Source organism: Coffea arabica, chromosome 11e, assembly GCF_036785885.1.
Source record: "Coffea arabica cultivar ET-39 chromosome 11e, Coffea Arabica ET-39 HiFi, whole genome shotgun sequence".
Classification (NCBI taxonomy): domain Eukaryota; kingdom Viridiplantae; phylum Streptophyta; class Magnoliopsida; order Gentianales; family Rubiaceae; genus Coffea; species Coffea arabica.
Window position 1 is genome coordinate 47197347 of NC_092331.1, and position 20663 is coordinate 47218009.

The window sequence follows — 20663 nt, forward strand, 5'->3', positions numbered from 1 at the left end:
GGACAAATATCATCACCATAATCCTTTGATCCCAAATGTTTAACATCCGTTTCTTTTTCAGGAAGAAAAGTTAATTAAATCAATCATCATACACCTTCAGGGTGTTTAAAGAAATTGGCCATGTGAAGATGATATTATAATTTTGATTCGTTAAATGTACTTCGGGACATTTATCTGCAGGATTCTTATTTTCTTGTCCTTATCATTATTATCCCACTTTAAATAGTAACTTTTTTTTTCTTGTCATGGTAAAATATATATTTACCAAAATCATAGTCATGGCAATAACCATAACTAATAAATTGAAATTTAGTCGCATTCACTTCTGGGAATGGACTAGAATTAGCATGCAATAAGTACAAAATACTTCTCAAAATTTCTCTTAATATTGCTACTACATGAGCATATTCGAGAAATCAATTGTAGAGAATATCATTCTGAGTAAAATTTTCAATATATCTTATGAGTAAAATTTTCTTGACACAATTTCAACTGAGAAGTAATTCTGAAAATTGCATAATTATGTTCTTGTAGCCACAGGTAAATTTATCATACCCGACTTTTGAAATAATGACCATCTTCTAGTGGCCAAATATTTTCGTTAAAGAACGACTATCTTCAGGTGGTCGAATTTTTTTCTTTAAGTATTTCAAAGGACAAGTGAATCCTCAAACATAATTGATTTTCTATAATAGCATCTCTAAAACTCAATGCATCAGAATATAAGTATTTATTACAAATAATTATAAAGATAAATAAGTAGAATTAAAAGGAGAAATATTACCTCAAAGATGTCAAACAATATATGTTTGTGTTTAGTGGTTGCTCAATAGTAGGTACTTGTATTTTGCGATAATTCAAATATTAACCATAAAAAATTGAAATAAATTTGTGGGTCAGAAATTTACCTTAGAAGCTACTTGAAGAAATGCAGGCAGAATTTTGGTAAAATCTCCTGTTTCACTTTTGTTCAAGGTAGAGCCTCCGTTTTCACCTTTTACTCAAAAGTAGAGACTCGTGCTGATAACGTGTTGTAAAACTAATAAACTACTATAGTATGAATAGAGATATTAGAGAAAGAAATAGAGAAAGGGAAAATGATATTCTTATATTCCAACCAATACCAAAAGTCCTCCTAAAGGATGTTAATGTACCTCTATATATAGGTACTATAAGATTAAAGGAACATCAATCCTATTAAACACCCACTATTACAAGAATATGAAGAAACTTATGAAATGGTTTCTCCACTACATGAGTAGATTTATGGATTGTAACTTCTATACATAATATAGCCATAAATCATGAATTAATTCTCTTGGGAATACAAAGGGACATCCATACTTTAAATTGTTTCATAACAAAACTTAAATGAAGTCAAATTATATAACCAACTATAACTACTAATCATCCCTCAAGTATAATAAAAAGAGAGTGGTGGTCACTATAGCATCTCTCTTTTTGACAAGTGGCTTGCTACTTGTTTGACACTTGGCTGGATTTTTTTTTATTGAGGGCAACAATGAAACAAAGCATATAAGAAAGCAACGGATGTAATAGAACCAATGGGACCCATTTCCATTTCATTTCAGACATTTCAGCCGAACATAGATTTTTTTTATTGAGGGCAACAATGGAACAAAGCATATAAGAAAGCAACGGATGTAATAGAACCATAGTTATTAAACCCAGCCCGGCCCGGCGGTCGAACCGGTCAAACCGGTGACCCGGTCATAAAACCGGGCCGGGTTACTAATTAGATCGGAGTTGCAAAGAACCCGCTGGAACCCGCTCGACCCGGACGGTTTAACCATGGACCCGCTAGAACCGGCGGTTATTGATAAACCCGGTGGGTTTTGGCAAATTTTTTGAATTTACCATTTTACCCAATTTTTTTTATTTTGACCAATCACACTACATGGGCATTATCGTCTTTTCGCTACATTTCTAGCCAATTGAAAGAGAAAATCAGAAAAATTGAAAAGGGGCTCGGGCATTCGGCCGTCATTAGGGATTTAGGCGTTTAGGGATTTTTTCTTCTTTGTTTCTCTAAGAAGTGAGAACCAATTGAGAACTTCTTCAACATTTAGGGATTCGGCCATTGTTTTGTCGGCAGCTTAATTTTTCTTTCCTTTGCTTTGCTAGTTGCTCTGAGAGTCTGAAGCAAGCAATTAGAAGTTCGAAGTTCAAGCTTCGAAGTGGAACTCCAGAATTCTTCCACGAAGCTGCCGCTGCCATTGAAGGCTTGAAGCTTTGTTGCCGTTAAGCCACCGAAGCCAGGTAAGCCAATGAAGCCTTGCTCTGAGAGTCTAAATGCTTGAACTTGAAGCTTTGTTGCTAGTACTGTGAAGAATTTTATATACTTTTTTAGTTAAGACAAGCACTGTCTTAAAAAAAAATGCAGAATACTAGTACTGTCCCTCTATTTTTTTGACTTGAAATTGCAGAATTATGAGTAAGTATATATGTTAATCTTATCTAGATCTATCATTGGGTCCCCTAATAGCATTAATTTGACTATCCATTCGAGCTGAATCGGGAAGAAAACAAATTGCAGTAGGATGAAGTTCTTTCATTGAGGAGTTGGCTGGTTTTAATCATTCGTGTATTTGACAAAGGTGAAAGTGCCACGTACGGGAGTCAGGCTTGTCTTTGTGGACTAAATGGTAAACCCAAAAGAGTTGATATATTACAATAACCAGTGAGATATGTGGAGACCTTACCAAACCTATACCAAACAATTAGCATCATGCGGCAATGCCAAGTTGACAAAATGTTAGTACATAAATGAATCTACCATGAAAATTTTTTGTTTTCTTTCTTTTGTTTTCTTCTTAAGTTTAAGAGAAACTTTAAATTGTTAATGAACTAAGAATTGGTCTAAAAAAAGTTTAAAACTTGCAAGAACTAGGTTTGATTTTAAGATTCTCAAATTATATGTTCGAGATATCAAGTTATTATCAACTAATTATCAAGTTATTCTCAAATTATATTACACAGCTTCCCTGTGTAATCACCACTGAAGGTGGAACGCATCAAAGCTTCCATGTGTGTCAATTACAATCATTTCTAACATGTTTGAATCAGTTAGATACAAACTCGAATGGATTGCTTGATTTTGAGGAGTTTGGGACTATGATGGTTTTCCAGTTCTTGATGGTCAAAAAATTAATTAGCAATTGTTTCTTCCTACCGCTAAAGAAATCTTATCATTTCATTATATGCGTGTGTACATAAATTTGTGATTTTGGGATGAATTTTATTGCATTAAGATTTAATGAACCAATATATTCTTTGGTTTCTCCAGTTCCTTTTTTGATACATATAATGACTTGCTGGTAGAAGGCACGATATCATTGCTAAAAATTTCAAGAAATCATATTGGACCAAATTTGGACCAAATTTCGTTTTTGGCTAAATATTATCCAAATTTAGTGAATGATTCATTGATTTTTGTACTTATGTAGATGAAACTCTAAATTTGGATGATTTGGACACTGGAGATGAAGATGAGACCAATAATGAAGAGAATGTGGAAAGAAATGTTCTTAATGTGGGCTGTGATGTAAATGAACTTAGTGGTACTGAATTTGGCAGAAGTTGGGAACCATGGGCATGAATAATAGATGGAGTGAACTACTCAAGTGATAATTGTGGTGTTGTTTATGTTCATGACTTTATGTTTGGTTGTATTGAATTTGTCGTTTATGACTTATGTTTCATGGTTTGATACTTATATTTATGTGTGTGAAATGAATTATGAACTATGAACAGGTTATAACTTGTTGAGATTTAAGAATTTCTGTACTTATATTATAATTTACATGTTTATTTAATTAAATTATATATATTTTTTATTATATATTGTGACCCAACGGTTCAACCGGTGACCCACCGGTTGAACCACTGACCCGTCAACCCGGTCCTCTTGCCGGGTTGATGTCCGGGTTGGTTTTAATAACTATGAATAGAACCAACGAGACCCATTTCCATTTCATTTCAGACACTTCAGCCGAACACTTTAGACAACCGGCCCATTTCATTTCAAACACTTCAGACGAACACTTCAGACAAGAAACCAGCATTTTTTCTTTTCTTCTTCTTCGGGTGAGAGTACCAGCAAAGCACTCTTCCCTTCGTGTAGCAGAGATGGCTCCTTCACATGCTTATTGTACTTGGCAGCATGGAAGGCCTGAAATCCCTCAGAGATTAGGTGTCTTCTTTTTCCCCAAAATTCAGGGATTTTTCCCCACAAAAGTGCCCAGCCGTTTGATTTCTTTCATTTGTACTAGAATTGGTTTCGCAGCCATCCAATTTTCCCATGAACTCCGTAATTCTAAATCATATTTTCAGGGATTTGATGTGATAGACATTAAGTGAGTAGTAATTTAGGTTTTTAGGTTTTGAAAAGGAAAAGAAAGGGAAGTGCCCATATAAAGGGTGTATTTCTTTCTCTAAAGACCTTGCGTTTGGAAGGGAGCTTCTTCCGCCTCTAACTTTGGTAAGGGTCCTTTTCATTTGTAATACTTCAAACGGTTTTTTTTGCTCCTGTAATTCGATCAGTAATTCAATCAAATACTTCACTTGATCAGGTTTTTTCTTCTTTTCTTTTTCCTATTTAATTTGCATTGCTTGCATTCTTTTTTGTTCCTTTTGCAGTTGTGTTTGGGTTAGCTGTTCAATTAGCTTTTTGAGTTTTCATTTTCGGCCAATTTAGAAGCTTAGATATCTTGATTATCGATTTCGTTTAGATAAACTTCACTTCTTGCCATTGATATCAACCTCTTGACTTCATTTAAGACATTGGAATTGATACTTTTATTTTTTTCTGAAAAAAAAAGATGTTGCTTTTTCAATATTTTTGTTGGCAAATTTTACGTTCCCTTTCAAGAAATTTCTTGTAAATCAAATTTTGGTAGGTTATGGTGCAAAAATTACATATATCATGAATAAAAAATACTACTGCAAAAACTACAGTCACTTAAGATTATGATCCATGAAGAACCTGTATACTTAATTATTTTCCATTCCACTTTTTCTTTGGCCTCTCCTTAAAAAACAGATTTATCAGTCTGCTTATTAATTAAATAAACATCCATGTAGAAGCCATGTATTATAGCAACCTAGGAAACAGCTGCAACTTCAGCCATATACAGGGATATAGGAGACCATGGCCATGTAGACTTCCTATCAACAATAAAGACTAAAATTGTCACTAAGAATATGTTAATGGTTCATAAATGCCCTGACCTCAGAGTCTCTAAATCTGCAAGCTATCACTTCTACCATAGATAGACATGTCTTCATAACCTTATAGGATCAAGTTTTTTTTTTTTTTCTAGTTTTCACCATTATATAACAATATTAGTAAATAGCTTATCTAGACAATGTTTTAGGCTCAGATCATTTGACTATGTTTTCACTAGCAATAAAACTTAACAGAATAGTAAACGGATCAATAATGAGAGTTATAAGACCATTATTTATTAATTTGGTTGATTTTCTTCTCACAATGTACTTACTTTACTTGAAAACATATTTTTATACTTCTAGATCATAACTAAACAATAATTTTTATGGAGTTATGAAAATGGTGTCTAGCACTGCTACTATAATTCTTCAATTTTTTTTTTCATTGTGAATCTTTATTCTTCCTTTTCTTATACTGATTTTGCTTCTTTTTTTTTTTTTTGTCTATGCTTATAAAATGTCGAATATCTTAGTTTTGATGAAACTTTAAATCCAAATCATCAGGGACAGTATGAGGATTTTTTGAATTCTCTTTTCCCAAGTGGACTTCCACCTCATAGGCTGATCTTGAAGGTTAATGCACCAATAATCTTGCTTAGAAATTTAGATCCCACTGAAGGCCTTTGTAATGGGACAAGATTAATATGCAGGAATTTGAGCCGAAATGTTATTCATGCTCAAATAGTTGTAGGTGATTTTGCTGGAAAGATGTTTTCATCCATAGAATTCCATTAGAACCTGCCACTGATGAGCAATACCCTGTCCCATATAGGAGAACTCAGTTTCCAATCTGTTTGTGCTTTGCAATGACAATTAACAAACCTCAAGGACAAACATTAGATTTTGTAGGTATTTATTTAAGAGAACCTGTGTTCTCTCATGGCCAGCTTTATGTGGCGTTATCACTTGCAAGAACAGCTTCACAAGTCAAGTTACTCATTAAGCCTCCATTTTTTGATAAATCTAGAATAAATCAGACAAAAAATATTGTATGTAGAGAAGTTCTTGAAGCTTCTCAATTAGCTATCAAGTAAATGAACATTCTTCTGCTATTTCTTCAATTTTTAATTAATCCTATCATAATTGTAGTCTATATTTAAAATTAAAACTCATCTGTTTGTACCATTTATAGATAAGCATGGCAAGACGCTACCTTCCAGTGAATGAGGTTGTTGAGGGAGTAAAAGGATGGACAGTATTGGCTCAGGTTGTTGAGAGAGGACATGTACAATTGAGTCGAGGAGCAAGGCCTGTGAACTACCGCCGTTTCCTCCTTACAGATTCTGAGGTAACCAAAAAAATAAAGATATTCCTTTAATTTTTGTATATGTCTTTGACTATTTTGCAAATTTATATCTATTCTTCTTTATGATGCAACAGGGAACAAAGGTTTCAGCAGTCATCTATGGCAGTGATATCCGTTTTTTTGCTGGCATACTGATGCCATTTAGCATATACTATATCTCCAGTGCAGCTCTTCGAAAAGCAGAATCGAGGTATAAGGTCAGTGACTACCCATATTCTTGGGTAATCCATAACAGAACGTTGGTTGAGGAGTATGTGGAGCAGGTTCTGCCGGTTATTCCATGTCACTTTGAGCTCACAGCATTTGCAAACTGATTCAAATTTGCTGACACAGAAAATTTGCAAAGTAAGTTCATGCTTTATCTTAGATAATCTCAATGTATTCCTCATGTTATCTTCAGCTTATCTTTAGATTGAAATATTCTTTTCAATAATAGATATCCAGGGTATTGTCGTGCATGCTTTTCCTTCAAGGGAACAGGGTCTTGATTCAACGACTAGAGACTTGGTTGTTATTAATCAAGAGTAAGCCAACTGGAACAAAAGAATATACTTTCAATTTACTAAATAAATTTATTACATTTTTTAATTTTTATCATATTTATTGCTTTTTTAGAAAAAGGCCAATGCTCCTTACTCTGTGGAACGAATTTGAAGCAAATGAAGGAGCACAGCTGGCAAACACTATCGCAAACAACAACATCATCATAGCTATGAGAGTCAAAGTAATTACTTTTAACTGTAAGTTACAGCTCCCATTGCTCAATAAATTATTACTCCTTTGCCTACCATATTTCAACTTTAATGAGCTAAGTAAATACTATTTTGTTAGATCTATCTCTAACAACAAGGCTTGCAAGTTGTCTGCTGGTGAATCACCAACTTTTCAAGCTACTGTATTAAGGCAATGGTAAGCATATCATGTTTTATAATTATACATAAGAACTGGAAAATATAACATGTCATATTTATGTTCACAGGTATGATCAGAATCGGCAGCAAATTGCACAACTAATTGGGGAGGGCAGTTACAAAGACTCAACCAAATTGCTGCCTCCGCCCAAAAATAATGATATCATTAGTATTGAGAACGCTATGAGCATGCTGAAAAATGTAAATACGGTCATATCACCAACTGACTTATACTATTTTCTTACCTTTTACATTAGTGAAAAATGAATTACTTAACTTTGCATCTAATACAATATAAACTATAGGTCAAGACTGCCTGGATACGAGGAAATACTTCTTTGGCAGTTGAGCAGCGATCTTTCTGGTATGCTGCATGTAGTAACTGTCAAAAGGCTGTAGATGCTAATTTGGAATGGATCATCAGATGTCCATCTTGCAGAGAAGAAAGTGTCGTTGAAGCCAGGTAAACAAGGCATTCAATTTTACAATTGTGCTCTTAACAATAATTCTATTTTATTTCATTGTTTAACCATTATTCACTGCTATCATATACCAGATGCCGTATTGGAATTATCATTGATGATGGAACAAGTTCAATATATGCAGTAGTGTTTGGTACAGATGCTGAAAAACTCATACCATTCACAGCAGTACAACTAAGTGAAGCTGATGAACATGTAAGATGCTGAAAAACTCATACCATTGACATGCAATATCTCTATTTTCTTTTGTCTGTGGTTGCATTGATTGGCCTGCAAATCTTGTAATGTCCCTCTAGTTATTTTGCTATTCTTTCCGAGGAAAGGACTCAATCGCAGTCAACAAACAAAATTCCTAACTGGAACTAGCTAAAAGTTTCTTTTAGCCAGCATTAAGATTGCAACAATCTTTTAATTATCTGGTATAACTGAATTCTTAAGTAGCATGTTGAATTTTAGCAAAGAAAAATGAGTTTTAGTTGAGGAAAATTCTGTTTAAATAACTCATTAGCTGTTGGAAAGAAAAAAAAATAGTAGGAACCGACAGAGAAAGCTGAAGCTGCAGCTTGTTATCAATGTTTCTTTGGAAAATAATGTTAGCAAATGCATGCAATATGTTTATCTCAAGTGTTACAAGATGTTTGGCTGAAAACTTGTGAAAAGTTGGAAATTTGGGCTGGAATGTTAAAGGAAAGTCGCTGGAAGTTCCCAGCTCATGTCGCCTTCAATCTATGTTACTATTAAGCTTTCTTCTGAAATTGCATCATGTTTACATTTTCTGGCAGTCTATAAAATTTCTGAAAATACAGGGTATTGAGCTTGTTTTTTTGTTTATTTGCAAAATATAGGGTGTTGAGGTTTTTTCTGAAATTGCATCTGCAATTGATAACCGTGAAGTCCTATGCTTTGTCCGCCATTTTGACTCGGATTATCAAAGGCAGAAAGATGACAAGTATAGCATTGTCAAAATATACACTACTGAAGAATTGGCTAACCTGGCAATCACGCGCACAGTTGTCTCTAATCCTGTGGAAGAGCCTATTCCAACTGCTCCAACCATAACTGAGAAGCCGACCAGCACCATTGAACATGTTGACTTAACTGCTCGCTCCACTTTCACTGACCAACTCGCCACTGAAGGGCAATTCTTCAGCCCAACAACAAAAATGATCCTAGATTCAATTGGGCGCAAGTCTGATAATGCAGATAAGCCAGGCTCTTCAAACATTGCTGCAAAAAGAAGCTTAACTTTTGAAACTCCACCTTCTGCTGAGAAGACAACCATTGAAGCTGTTCCCTCAATTGCTGGAAAAAATGGTTCTGAAGACAAGAAGCCTGCATCTTCAAAATCTGCTCATATGAGCCCTCTCAAGAAGCAACGTGAATCTGCAAAATGAAGCAGTCACACAGCTTCATGTCCTCTTTTGTTCATCCTTTTGTTGTTCATCCTTTTGTTCATCATGGATGCTACTGAACTTTTAGCATGCTATCTTTTGCCATCATATTAGAATCCATTAACATTCTCGCTATGACTAGAAGTTAATGAATCATAATATATGATATTATGTAACTATGAGCATGCATTATGTATCTCTACTTGGGACTTAATTGTACTGGAATGTGTGCAACTGCTACTGAAATTGTTGACAGCTATCTATGAATGGTAATTATGATATTATGTACCTATTTGCAACTAGAATTGTTATATATTCTTTTCCAATGATCAGTATTTTTACGAGGGCTAAGGCTGTGCCTTGTGTGACGCCCCCACTTCTCCCTAAGGCGAACCAAAGGGTATCCGCGGAACGCCTGCCTAGCTCTCGCCAGGACTCAAGCAATTCCATTCAACTTATAGCCGGACCACACAATACAAGCCAATAATTTAGATACACTAAATGCGGAAGTATTCAAACTTAATAATAGTCATCCATTCTCCAAACCACACGTCAGAATACAGATTACATTTTGTCCAAAGGGTCACATCACGGGGTACCTATCAGCTTGCCACCCGCACGCGGGCATCCCTTACGGAGAGTTTCGCTTCGTGACTCTTCACGAACGAGAGGCTCGGGGCTTTTCCAGACGAAGGACTTAAGATCCCAACTGTCGGCATATGGCTCTGATACCAACTGTGACAGTTCTCAGGGTCACATTTCCATACCAAAAGTACAATTCCAAAACCAAAGGCATAACCAAAAGTAATAACAAGCCCTAAACAAAAGTACATCAAGAGGGCTTCTCCATTTTACCTCCGAGTTCAAACCTGTTAAGGAAAACAAATCTACAGGGTGAGCAAAACGCTCGTGAGGCCAAGAACACACATGCAACCACATAGTTCAGATAACAAGCCCAATAACAATTCAGGTATTATCTTGCAAGTAATTAATAACACCAATAAACTGTAACCAGAAACAATTCAAGGATATAGAAGCTCTCAGGAGCTAAGTTCCACATTTGCCGACACCGTTTATATATCTTTCCGTGATGACTCTCCGTCAACCGGATTGATATTTTCATATCCGTAGTTCACCACTTACTTCCCATCCGTCCACCATACACCACTTCGGGCCCGCACTACATTTATAAGGCGATACTATACGAGTATGCCAAGCGAGATCTCTCAATAGATCAAGCTTATCATTTGAGTCTCATGGCTCATCGAGGTTCCCGACCAAGCCCATGCCGGCTCGAGTTCCAAGGTCGGCCTATGAGTTTGGGCGTCCCCCATTTGTCATGTAAATGTCGAGGAGATTCACTCCATCGACGTATGCAATCATAGCATACCATTTCATGTATTCAAGCATTTGATAGGTTTAAGCAGACACTTCAAGTCATGTAAACCAAGCAAATCATGTTAAGCATGAGTCATTCGTTTCAAATGAGAACGAGTGCGATCAAGTACACACTCGACTCCATTTTGTCAAAATCAGTTAAGCTAAGCATGAAATCAGGTGAATCAAGCATGAATCAAGACTTTAGGGTTCAAGTAGGCATACACTTGACACTCACCAAGTTATGCAAGCAAGTAAATTGGAGGAAGAGTTCAAACTTCCACAGTAGGGTCCTCTTGGAGGTCCTCGTGCGTGCCTGAGCAAATAATAGTGAATTATCACCCATATCCCAAATATCGAGGAATAATTCGTTCACTAGTATTACTCTAGGAAATTCCGTGAAAATGAACCTCAATTACTCGTAAATCGAGGTTCGAGAGAGGTTTAATAACATTCAACAATATTTAAGTCTTTATCTAGGAAATCGGGGATAAAACGTTTAGATAATATCAAAAGAATAAAGAGTTCTTGAAAAACTCTATTTCCTTGAAAGTTGGGAAAATTTTCAGTTTTGTTATGAATCTTTGAAAAATCGTAACTCACTCGGCATAAGTCGAGAATTGGAAAACTTTATACCGTTGAAAACCTCTTAGAAAGTAATGCAAGTTCCTAGAAGACACTTTTCCATGAATCGAAGTGGAAAGTGCTCAAAAATGAGCCTAAAGTTGCTGTTCCAAATCACCCAGGATTGAGCCGGGGTTGGTTTTTCGCTAACTTTGAAAATTCGGCAGAATTCACTCGTTGCAAACCAGCCCTTGAAATTTATAGATCAATTAGAGGTGCAAGTAAGGTTTAGGTCAGAACAAACGGATCAAGAATCGGAGTTTCGAGCACCAAGATATGGTAGCTCAAAGTTGGGAAAAATTCAAGACTGTTACAAAATTTCCAGATTTGGTTCCAACTTTGGACCTTTAGTTAAGTGCCGAAACGGACTTGGATTGACACCAAATTTTGCAGTATAATACTTCCATATGAAGGTTATCTCTCTATCAAATTTCACGGAAAAATACCCTCGGGAGGGGGGTCATTCAATCAACCAAAGTTTGGAAAAATCCTTAAGGCAATCTGTCCAAATCTAAGATTTTCAAAACGAGCAGTCGCCGTATTTTGATCATAACTCTCTCAATTTAACTCGGAATTGGGAATGGTTGATAGTGTTAGAAAATAAATTCATAGGGTTACAACTTCACAGAAGAAATCGTTACAAGTTTCAGCATGCAACTGGTTCAAAATCAAGGCTCAAGTTGCAGCATTATCAAATCATTTCGGCAGAACGGAGAAACAGGACAGCCGACTTCAGATGAATGGTGTGGCTCACACACATAAAACCAGGACATGCATTATACACCGATAAAAACATGGAAACGTCTAGTTTCAAATGCCGCTAACGGCACCTGATTTCGACGTCGGAGTACGGAGTTATGAACGAAATACAACCACTGGTCTGGATTACGGCGAAACCGTTTTCCAGTTTACTAGTTTTTGAAATAAATTCGTTTGAGCAACCAAAACTCAATATTTGTCAACGAAATTTTGTACACAACTTCTACAACATGTAAACTACACAATAAAGCCATTAAATCCTCAATTTCTGCAATAAAATGACCGAACAGAGCAGGGGCAAAATGGTCAAGTTTGGCCCTTGCTCTCTACGTGAGTTTCCTGCAGTTTTTCTTCAACGAAACACTAACTTAAACACTAATCCGTCATCATAAACTTCATCAAGCACAGAATCAGCAACAACCCAAGAGTGGGAATTCATAGAGCCCACTTTTTCCAACAATACAAGCTACTAAAGTAAAGATTTCAACTCAAATGCGTAAATCAAACTCCATAAACAAGTTTAAGAAGTTAGATGGCTACCTACTTTGATGGCTGTTCAAATCAGAAAATTTCGGTCCCTATGAAGCCTGAAGACAGCCGTGAAACTCCTCCCTTTTCCAGCCTAAGTTGTTGTCCAAGTGAAAAGCTAAACGAATGTGAAGTTTGGTGAGAATCTAGGGAAGTTTTGGTAAGAATTTGGTTGAGTTTTAGAAGAAAAGAAATGGTGACTTTGGTTGTTCCTTTGCTGCAGTCTAGCCGGCCATTGTAGCAGAGAAAAGGAAATGAATTTCGGCTCTGTAGCCTTTGCGTACAAAAGACGCTTGACGTCAAATCCTTTGATACGTCAAATCAATTTTTAACTAGTACCCTACGCGCGCGTTTTGTATCCGATTTCTCTTACGTTTGTTGCACTAGTGCACTAAACCTCTAGGGCCCTTACATTCATATAAATATTATTCATTCTTAATTGTCCCAAAATAATGGTCCAAAGTCCCTCAATTAAGCGCGCACGTGAAAACACGTATTTCTAATTTAGGCGTAATAAAAATTAAAACCTTTGAAAAATTCTTATAACGATCGTACCACTAGTTATTACTTGTGTGTTTAAACCTAAAATTGTCTATTTTAGGTCCATTGTATAGGTCTTAAATTTTTAGCTTATTGTAATCCCAATTGGCTAAAGTGTTTGGACACGTTTTCACCTTTTCACTAAACAAGCTTATAAGAAAATAATTTTTGAAACGAGACACTTTAAAAAAATATAACGAAGCTATAAAACCATGTACTTAGGTCTAATAGGCTAGAAAATATTATTCGTGGCAAAAATCCAAATAAATAATTATTTTAGCCAAAATTAGGGATTTTAAAATAATGGAATTTTACGAGTCCTCACGTGAATTGAGTATAAATTCCTCCATTAACCTTTCTTAATCTATTATTGATCGTTCTTAATTCTTCAATATTAATACTTGTCGCGCCCCACTTTTTTTGGAAAAAATAAAATAATTGTTTTTTTGTTGAATTTTATTGATTTGGGAAAAATGAATTTTGTTGATAAAAACAAAAATGGGTCTAAATGGGACTTTTGAAAATGCGACGATTTGACCCAAGAAAAATAATTCAAAAAGGGTTTTTATATGAAAAATGGAGTCGCCACTTGGTATAGAGTTAGGGTGTACCAAGTCACCCAAAAAATGAATTTTTTAAAGAAAAAAGTAAGAAAACCCTTTTTAAACGACTCCTAGTCCACGTAAAACAAAGAAAAAGGTTCGGGAGTCACATTTGACGAAGGGGAAGGCAAGGATAAAAATCCAAGGCACCCCTTCGACCTAACCAAGGCTAGTTGCGTGATTTAACCCTTATTTTCCTAATTTTTCTACCCAAAGTATGTATTTGCATTTTGGACAAAGACTAATGAATGAGAAATGCAATCCTAAATTCTACGATGTCTCTCGTGAGGTTTTTGGTCCCAAACCACATGAATTGTGGCGGCCAATAAAGGGAAACCTCATAGAGGTCGATTGATGCAAATGGTGACTCAAGTGCAAGTGTGCAAGTGTATGAAAATCAAAGTGTTTGTGTGTGCAAATGAATGAAGATAGAATAGTACATATATAAGTGAAACTTGAATTTCATTTGTGAAGTAAAGTAAATAAATGATAAAAATGTAGTGAAAAATATGGATTGAGAAATGTAAGAAAAATGTGATTAAAAGAGTATGGAAGTGATAAAAACGAAAGTATGACCCTAGGGGAATGCAACAAGTCGGGTACGGGGGTTGACTTCTAACTTTTTGAGATTTTAATTTTCCCTTTGATTAGAAGGAAAAACTAGCGTGCTAAGGCTATTTTGAAGCCACACTCGCTCGTTTCCCTTACCCAAGGGGGTTTTCACGCAAATGAACTCTAACTAACATGAGATGCAAGTCCTAAAGTGAAGGGGAAGGGGTTTGAGGAACATACCAAATGATAAACTAAGGAAAAATGCGTGATATGTGGTGATCATGCACTTCGTGAAAAAGGAAAAAAAAAAACTATTGGGTCTAGCATTGGACTAGCCCCTCCTATGAATTCCGACTAGCGTTGGACTAGTGGAAACGATAAAAGAAACCACAACCAGCGTTAGACTAGTGTGGTGACGTACATTCATCCATTCCATTCATCTATACTTAAAAAAAAACGAGTAGACATGCAAATCACTTAAATCATGTAGCACTTATCATGCTCGACTAAATGCAAGATCCTAATAAAGCATTTAACATATAACACATAGGCATGCAACCATTACATTTACTAACTAAAACAAAAGGGGAAAGGGAAAATGGACCAAATTACTTGCTACGCCCTATCTATTACAAGCCAAGAGGTGTACACATACCCCATTGATAGAAATCGAAAGTAAATGAAATAAATGAAATGAAATAAGGAGTGGCTAGAAAAGCAAGTAGACATGCAAATTTCAATTAGCACATTAGTCCACATAGGAGAGAAACAAAAGATAAAAGAAAGTTATACCTCCCCTGTTCGTGAAGCTAATAAGTGGAAAAGGTTCTAATTTGAGCTAAAAACCATTAAACAAAGGATTAATGTACCAATTTAATAGTAAATCAATCAACACAAATTATTCAAAAACAAAAGTTAAGGAACCACTAATAGATACGAAATTGAACCATTGAAGCCTTTCAAATAATCAAACAAATCCATATTCGTCAAATAGGGATCCAAATGAAAATGAAAAAGACATTTGAAGGATCAAATTGATGGATATTTCAATTTCTAGAGCCATAGTGCAACAAAAAGGAACTTGAGGGGTCAAAATGCAAATCTTAAAAAATTATTTCATGCAAACTCATGCAAATGAACGTGAGATTGTTTGCAACAAGAAAACATTTCTGCAATCAAACTATCAACCGCAACTTGCATTCTCACAAGCAAATATCAACCTTAATGCCAAAACTTGATCAAAACCATTCAACCAAAAAAAAACATCCAAACATACAATGCAATTTCAACATTCAACAAGACAAGCCAGAGAAGGAAAATTGCGCAAAGTGCTAGAAGGTAGCTCGGCAAAAAACTGTTTCGTTCATTTTTCAAAACTGTCTGGTAATGGTTCAAGTATTCAAAACCCAAAAGTGCAAACTCAACACCACTCACCCACTTCCCCTTTAACATCGGATTAGGCTAGTAAAAGATAAAATAGAAAGATCAAAACTAGCTTGTGTGGGTTGTTGTGGGAAGAAAAAGAAAGCAGCAAATTATGAGGATGAAAACGCAGCAAAACAAAAAAAAATGCAGCAAGAGTTTCTGAAAAACAAACAAGCAGGTTGCTACATTTTCCTTCTCAAACTCAGATTTCTTAATCACAGCCTTAAGCTAAGCAAGAGACTTCATGACTTCCAACCACAACAAGCAAGAAACAATAAAGGAACTGATGCATAAGAAAATTCTGGACAAAGCATTCATGCACAAAAAGCTAGGTAGCCTGATTGAATTCTTTCCCAGCAGATACTCAAACCCAATTCAAACATTTCAGATTCAATCATGCAAACTCATCTTCCCCTGCCCCTTTTCACACAAGACATAATAACCAACTAGAAGAAAACGAAGTATGGACAAGAAACGCAGGAAAAGCAAATGCGACAACACCTATTCTGCTGCAATTTTTCTGCTGCCATTTTGCAGCTTCAGGAAAAATCTTTCCACAACCATTCTCATGCAATCTCTTCTTGCACTTAGGCATATTCATGCAAACAACCAATAAAAGGCTTGATTGAACTGTCATCTAAATAAGATACCAGCCTGGAACCGAAATGAAAGAATAAACAAAAGACTAAAACCGTAAGACATGAAGATTCGGCCAGCTATGTACATTTTCCAGCAATGTAGTAGTTTATTTATAGAGCTTTTGTCCCTAATTTTCTTCAATTTTTACTTCAACTCAACATGCAAAAGGTGATTAGCAATCTACAAACTAGTCTTAACATCCAACACAAGAATCTTAGCTAAAATTCGAAGGAAAACTAGTCAAGTGCTCAACTCCTTTCTCTCGGCCATGCTGAAAAATATTTTCCTTCCATAATTACTTCAGTTCATGGTCCAATTCACCAGCTTTTCAAGTGTTAAAAATCAATAAGATAAACATGAAAACTAGAACAAGATGTTATAAGACATTTTACTTAGGATTATAGCCAATGATCATGGAATTTTCCAAATTAACAAGAGTGTTTCAACCTACTCTCTCTCGGCCAACAAAACAGATTTTCCAGCAAGTTATTTCGAAATTTTCAACAAGGTTTCCATCCAGAAAATTCAACATGCAATACTAGATATAGGTCATATAGGGCATACAACGGGATTTTCCAGCTTCAATCACCAAAACATCCATTAATACTCAAAAGAACCACCATCGGCTAAGCTGAAACTTTTCCAGCGGCCATGTAGTCCTCCAAACAAGAATTCCAGCAACAAAACTCAAGCTTGTCACCATAAAACTTACATGCATCACCAAATAAAGAGCAATCTATCAGGTTTGATCCAAAACCAAGTTCGAACAAACATCAAAAACACTAACCAACCAGAAATTCATTCAGTTCCTCTCGGTTGACTTGCATGCAACCAGATTTTGTTTTCCTTAAATTTTCTTGCTTTCTCACAGCTAATTAACTTCATGCAAAGCTTGATCATCCAGTTTTTAGTTAATTAACTACACAATTAAACTCAGATTATCACAAATTGGTCAATTAAGGCTGTAAATTTCCAGCTTACTCATTCAGCACTCCAATTCTTTCGAAACCAGTTTTCTTGTGACTTAATCTATCATCCAACCACATAACCACCACATGCAAGCTTATAATCAACATCATCTATCCCTAAACAACTAGTTTAGGTCCAGAAATTACCTCAGCTTGGAGTTCACACACACGGCTAGCAACAGAAATATTTTTCTTCCTCTCGACAGTCCAGAAATTGCAGCCCGCTAGCTCTCCCTCTCCCTTGCTCAAGCTTGCGACTAGGATGGAGGAAATTTGGCTCTCAATTTCTTCACTAGCTCACGGATGGAAGGAAGAATGAACAGCAAGTCTCTCTCTTCCCTCCCTAGTTTACGGACAGAAAGGAAAAGAATAAAAGGCTCGGCTCTTTCTCTCCCTCACACACTCTCGGCTCACGGCAGAAAAGAAAAAAAATGGAAGTGCAATGTTGTGGTGGATTGGAAATGATCTCTCGTGGAGTGTGTAGGCAGTGGAATGTCTATATTGAATTGTTTGGAGTGGAGCTCAGTCGGCACTTGGAATGGAAGGTGCTGGAATGTGAAGTGGAAGTGGAACCGGCAGAAGTGAAGTTGTGATTTCTTTGATTTTTTGATTTTTTTTTTTTTTTGAAACAAACAAAATTGATAATAATAAAAAGAAATAACCAAAACAAAATAATTAACATTTGATGAAAAATAAACTAGAACAATAAAGTGCAATTTCCATTTCTTTTCCATTTCCTATTTTCATCGTTTTTCTCTTTTTTTTTTTTTTTTTTTTTTTTTCAAAATAACTTAACAAAAATAAACAAAATGCCAAAAGATTGAATTTAGAAGACATAAAACATATTTTGTGGGCAATTTTCTTTTTTTTTTCTTTTCTCTCCTCTTTTCTTTTCACTTTCTCATTTTCATTCATTTTCCAAGAGATTCTATGCTAACAGCTTAAAAATAAAAATAAAACTAGAAACTAAAACTAAAAATCGAATAAAACTAAAATGAAAAAATTAAAAATAAACAGCAAATGAAATTACACCAAAATTTGGTGTCTACAGTTTGCCCCTCTTTGTCTGAGTTTTGAAAAAACTTGAGACAAAGAAGTAGACACCAAATACTTACCTATGTTATTCGGCTGCAATGGACGCTTCTGAAATGAGGATCGACCTCTTTAACATTTTTTTTTTTTTTTTTAAATGGAATTGACCCAAACAGGAAATTAAAACGGGACTGACCCGAGCAGAAATTTAAAATTGGGACTGACTAGAGAAGGAAATTCAAATCATGGGACTGGCCCGAACAAGCTTTAATCGCAGGACTGACCCGAATGAGCTTTTGAATCGTGGGACTGACCCGAATGAGCTTTTGATCGAGGGACTGACCCGAAAATGCTTTTGATCGAGGGACTGACCCGAATGAGCTTTTGATCGAGGGACTGACCCGAAAATGCTTTTGATCTAGGGACTGACCCGAAAATGCTTTTGATCGAGGGACTGACCCGAATGAGCTTTTGATCGAGGGACTGACCCGAAAATGCTTTTGATCTAGGGACTGACCCGAAAATGCTTTTGATCGTGGGACTGACCCGGAAATGCTTTTGATCTAGGGACTGACCCGAAAATGCTTTTGATCGTGGGACTGACCCGGAAATGCTTTTGATCGTGGGACTGACCCGAAAATGCTTTTGATCATGGGACTGACCCGAAAATGCTTTTGATAATCGGTCAGTGGGATTAAACCCGAGCCTGCCGTGATAAAATCTGTGTTGATTTTTGATTGATGATTTTTTTCTTTTTTTCTTTTTTTTTTTTTGACTTTTGAAAATCTTTCCAAAAAATTAATTTGCCTCAGTATGATGAATTTTTGCAATGTGAGTCCAGAGTTGATTCTGTATCGCCATGCTGTTGCATTTTTTGATGAAATTTGCTTGCGACATTTTCAATCTGCCTTTGTTCACCGGAGGACTCTTTCCGACACCGATTCCAGTGCGAGGTGTGCTTACTTTCATCTGTGTATGCAATTTCCTGCAAAAGAGAGAAAAAACAAAGAAATTGCCACCATCATTTGATCCGTTTTCCTTTGAGAATCGTGTAAACATGAGTCTTTCAAGGCCTTTATCAACTTTTGCTGCGGCAGTCGATTGAGTTGGATTTTTCACCCTAAGGCTTTTCCGATTTACAAACTGATCAGGTATGTGCTTTGCCATATTGCGAAGTCTGCGTAACTGACTTTGTTGAACCTTAACCCTTTTCAAGAGATGACTGAACCCAAGTATGCTTCGAATAAACCACGGGGATTGTTATTCACCAAAATTCGATGATTAAAAAGTAATTTCACCTATCATGCAGAAATGAATATGTGAAAGAATGCAAACACAAACCATTTGTGCTTAAAGCCTACAAAAATGCCATGAATACAAGCAATTGAGAAAAAATGAGCTTCCTAAGAATGAATTTGCTAAAGAAATATTTTTACAAAACGACACAGTTTTGGCCAACGGATGTCATATTCGAGTCCCTGAATATCTTTGTTCCGCAATTCGACACTGGCAGAAGTATTATGAAGAGAAATTCCAAATGAACCAAGTCATCAACTGTTCTTCCTCGTGTTTGCTCATTGAAGAAACCTACCTAGCGCCCCTTCGGGTTTTCATCAAGGTTGCCCCCACCCCCTTTTTTTTGTTTTGTTTTGTTTTGTCTTTTCTCTTTTTTTCTTTTTTCTTTTTTTTGTTTTTTTTTTCTTTTTTTTTTCTTTTTGAGGTGCCCTTTCGGGTTTTTACGTAAGAAAGCAATGGAAGAGCTCAACCATAATCGCCTCAGAAGTATGAGTTAAAGATTTCTGACATCAGTAAAATGCACTTCCCTTGTAAGATTAAGCGAAGGCATTATGGACATCACTTGTCAGTTGATTAGCAAACTTTCCAATAGAAATATAGCAAGTGACGAAAGTCAGGACTTTGGGCTTTTGTAATGGAATCAGGTGGGGTATGTCAAGAAAAGTTAAGGCTTGAAAACAATTTGCTCTTATGAGAGGTGAAATAACCTGAGATTGCATCATTTGAAATCATCTTCAATTTCGAACGAAACTGAGGGAAATTTGCCCCAGTTTGATTGAATCCTCTCTCCTTGCATTTTCATTGCATTTTCCTCACTTTTTGCATTTTTCTTCAAAGCTAAATTTGCCCCAGTGTGGGGTTCTTTCTTTTCTCTTTTCCTCTTTTTCCTTTTTCCTTTTTTTTCAAAATGAATTTGCCCCAGTATGGGGATTTTTCCTTTTCCCTCTCTGATAATCTCGTTTCAAAATGAATTTGCCCCAG

At 35.9% G+C, this 20663-nt stretch overlaps 2 protein-coding genes and 2 long non-coding RNA genes across 5 annotated transcripts; 3 read left to right on the forward strand and 1 right to left on the reverse strand.

Moving 5' to 3' along the window:
* Positions 1-2001: 2001 nt before the first annotated feature.
* LOC140021755 (uncharacterized) lies at positions 2002-3753 on the forward strand. The gene is made up of 2 exons (XR_011825727.1): positions 2002-2280; positions 3468-3753. It is a non-coding gene; the product is annotated as an uncharacterized lncRNA (long non-coding RNA).
* A 257-nt stretch (positions 3754-4010) lies between these two features.
* On the forward strand, positions 4011-7078 carry LOC140021003 (replication protein A 70 kDa DNA-binding subunit B-like). The gene is made up of 4 exons (XM_072071689.1): positions 4011-4501; positions 6383-6538; positions 6631-6901; positions 6993-7078. Exons 2-3 carry the CDS (start codon positions 6389-6391, stop codon positions 6868-6870), a joined length of 390 nt encoding a protein of 129 aa, XP_071927790.1. The 5' UTR covers positions 4011-4501; positions 6383-6388; the 3' UTR covers positions 6871-6901; positions 6993-7078.
* A 248-nt stretch (positions 7079-7326) lies between these two features.
* LOC140021002 (uncharacterized) lies at positions 7327-9628 on the forward strand. Its single transcript, XM_072071688.1, has 5 exons — positions 7327-7465; positions 7536-7668; positions 7773-7930; positions 8024-8144; positions 8795-9628. Exons 2-5 carry the CDS (start codon positions 7651-7653, stop codon positions 9341-9343), a joined length of 846 nt encoding a protein of 281 aa, XP_071927789.1. The 5' UTR covers positions 7327-7465; positions 7536-7650; the 3' UTR covers positions 9344-9628.
* A 183-nt stretch (positions 9629-9811) lies between these two features.
* LOC113718811 (uncharacterized) lies at positions 9812-13030 on the reverse strand. 2 transcript variants are annotated; one of them, XR_003454636.2, is made up of 3 exons: positions 12645-13030; positions 10956-11033; positions 9812-10209 (listed from the first exon to the last, which is right to left on the reverse strand). It is a non-coding gene; the product is annotated as an uncharacterized lncRNA (long non-coding RNA). The 2 variants fall into 2 exon arrangements; XR_003454637.2 differs by having other exon boundaries at positions 12641-13026.
* Positions 13031-20663: the final 7633 nt, after the last annotated feature.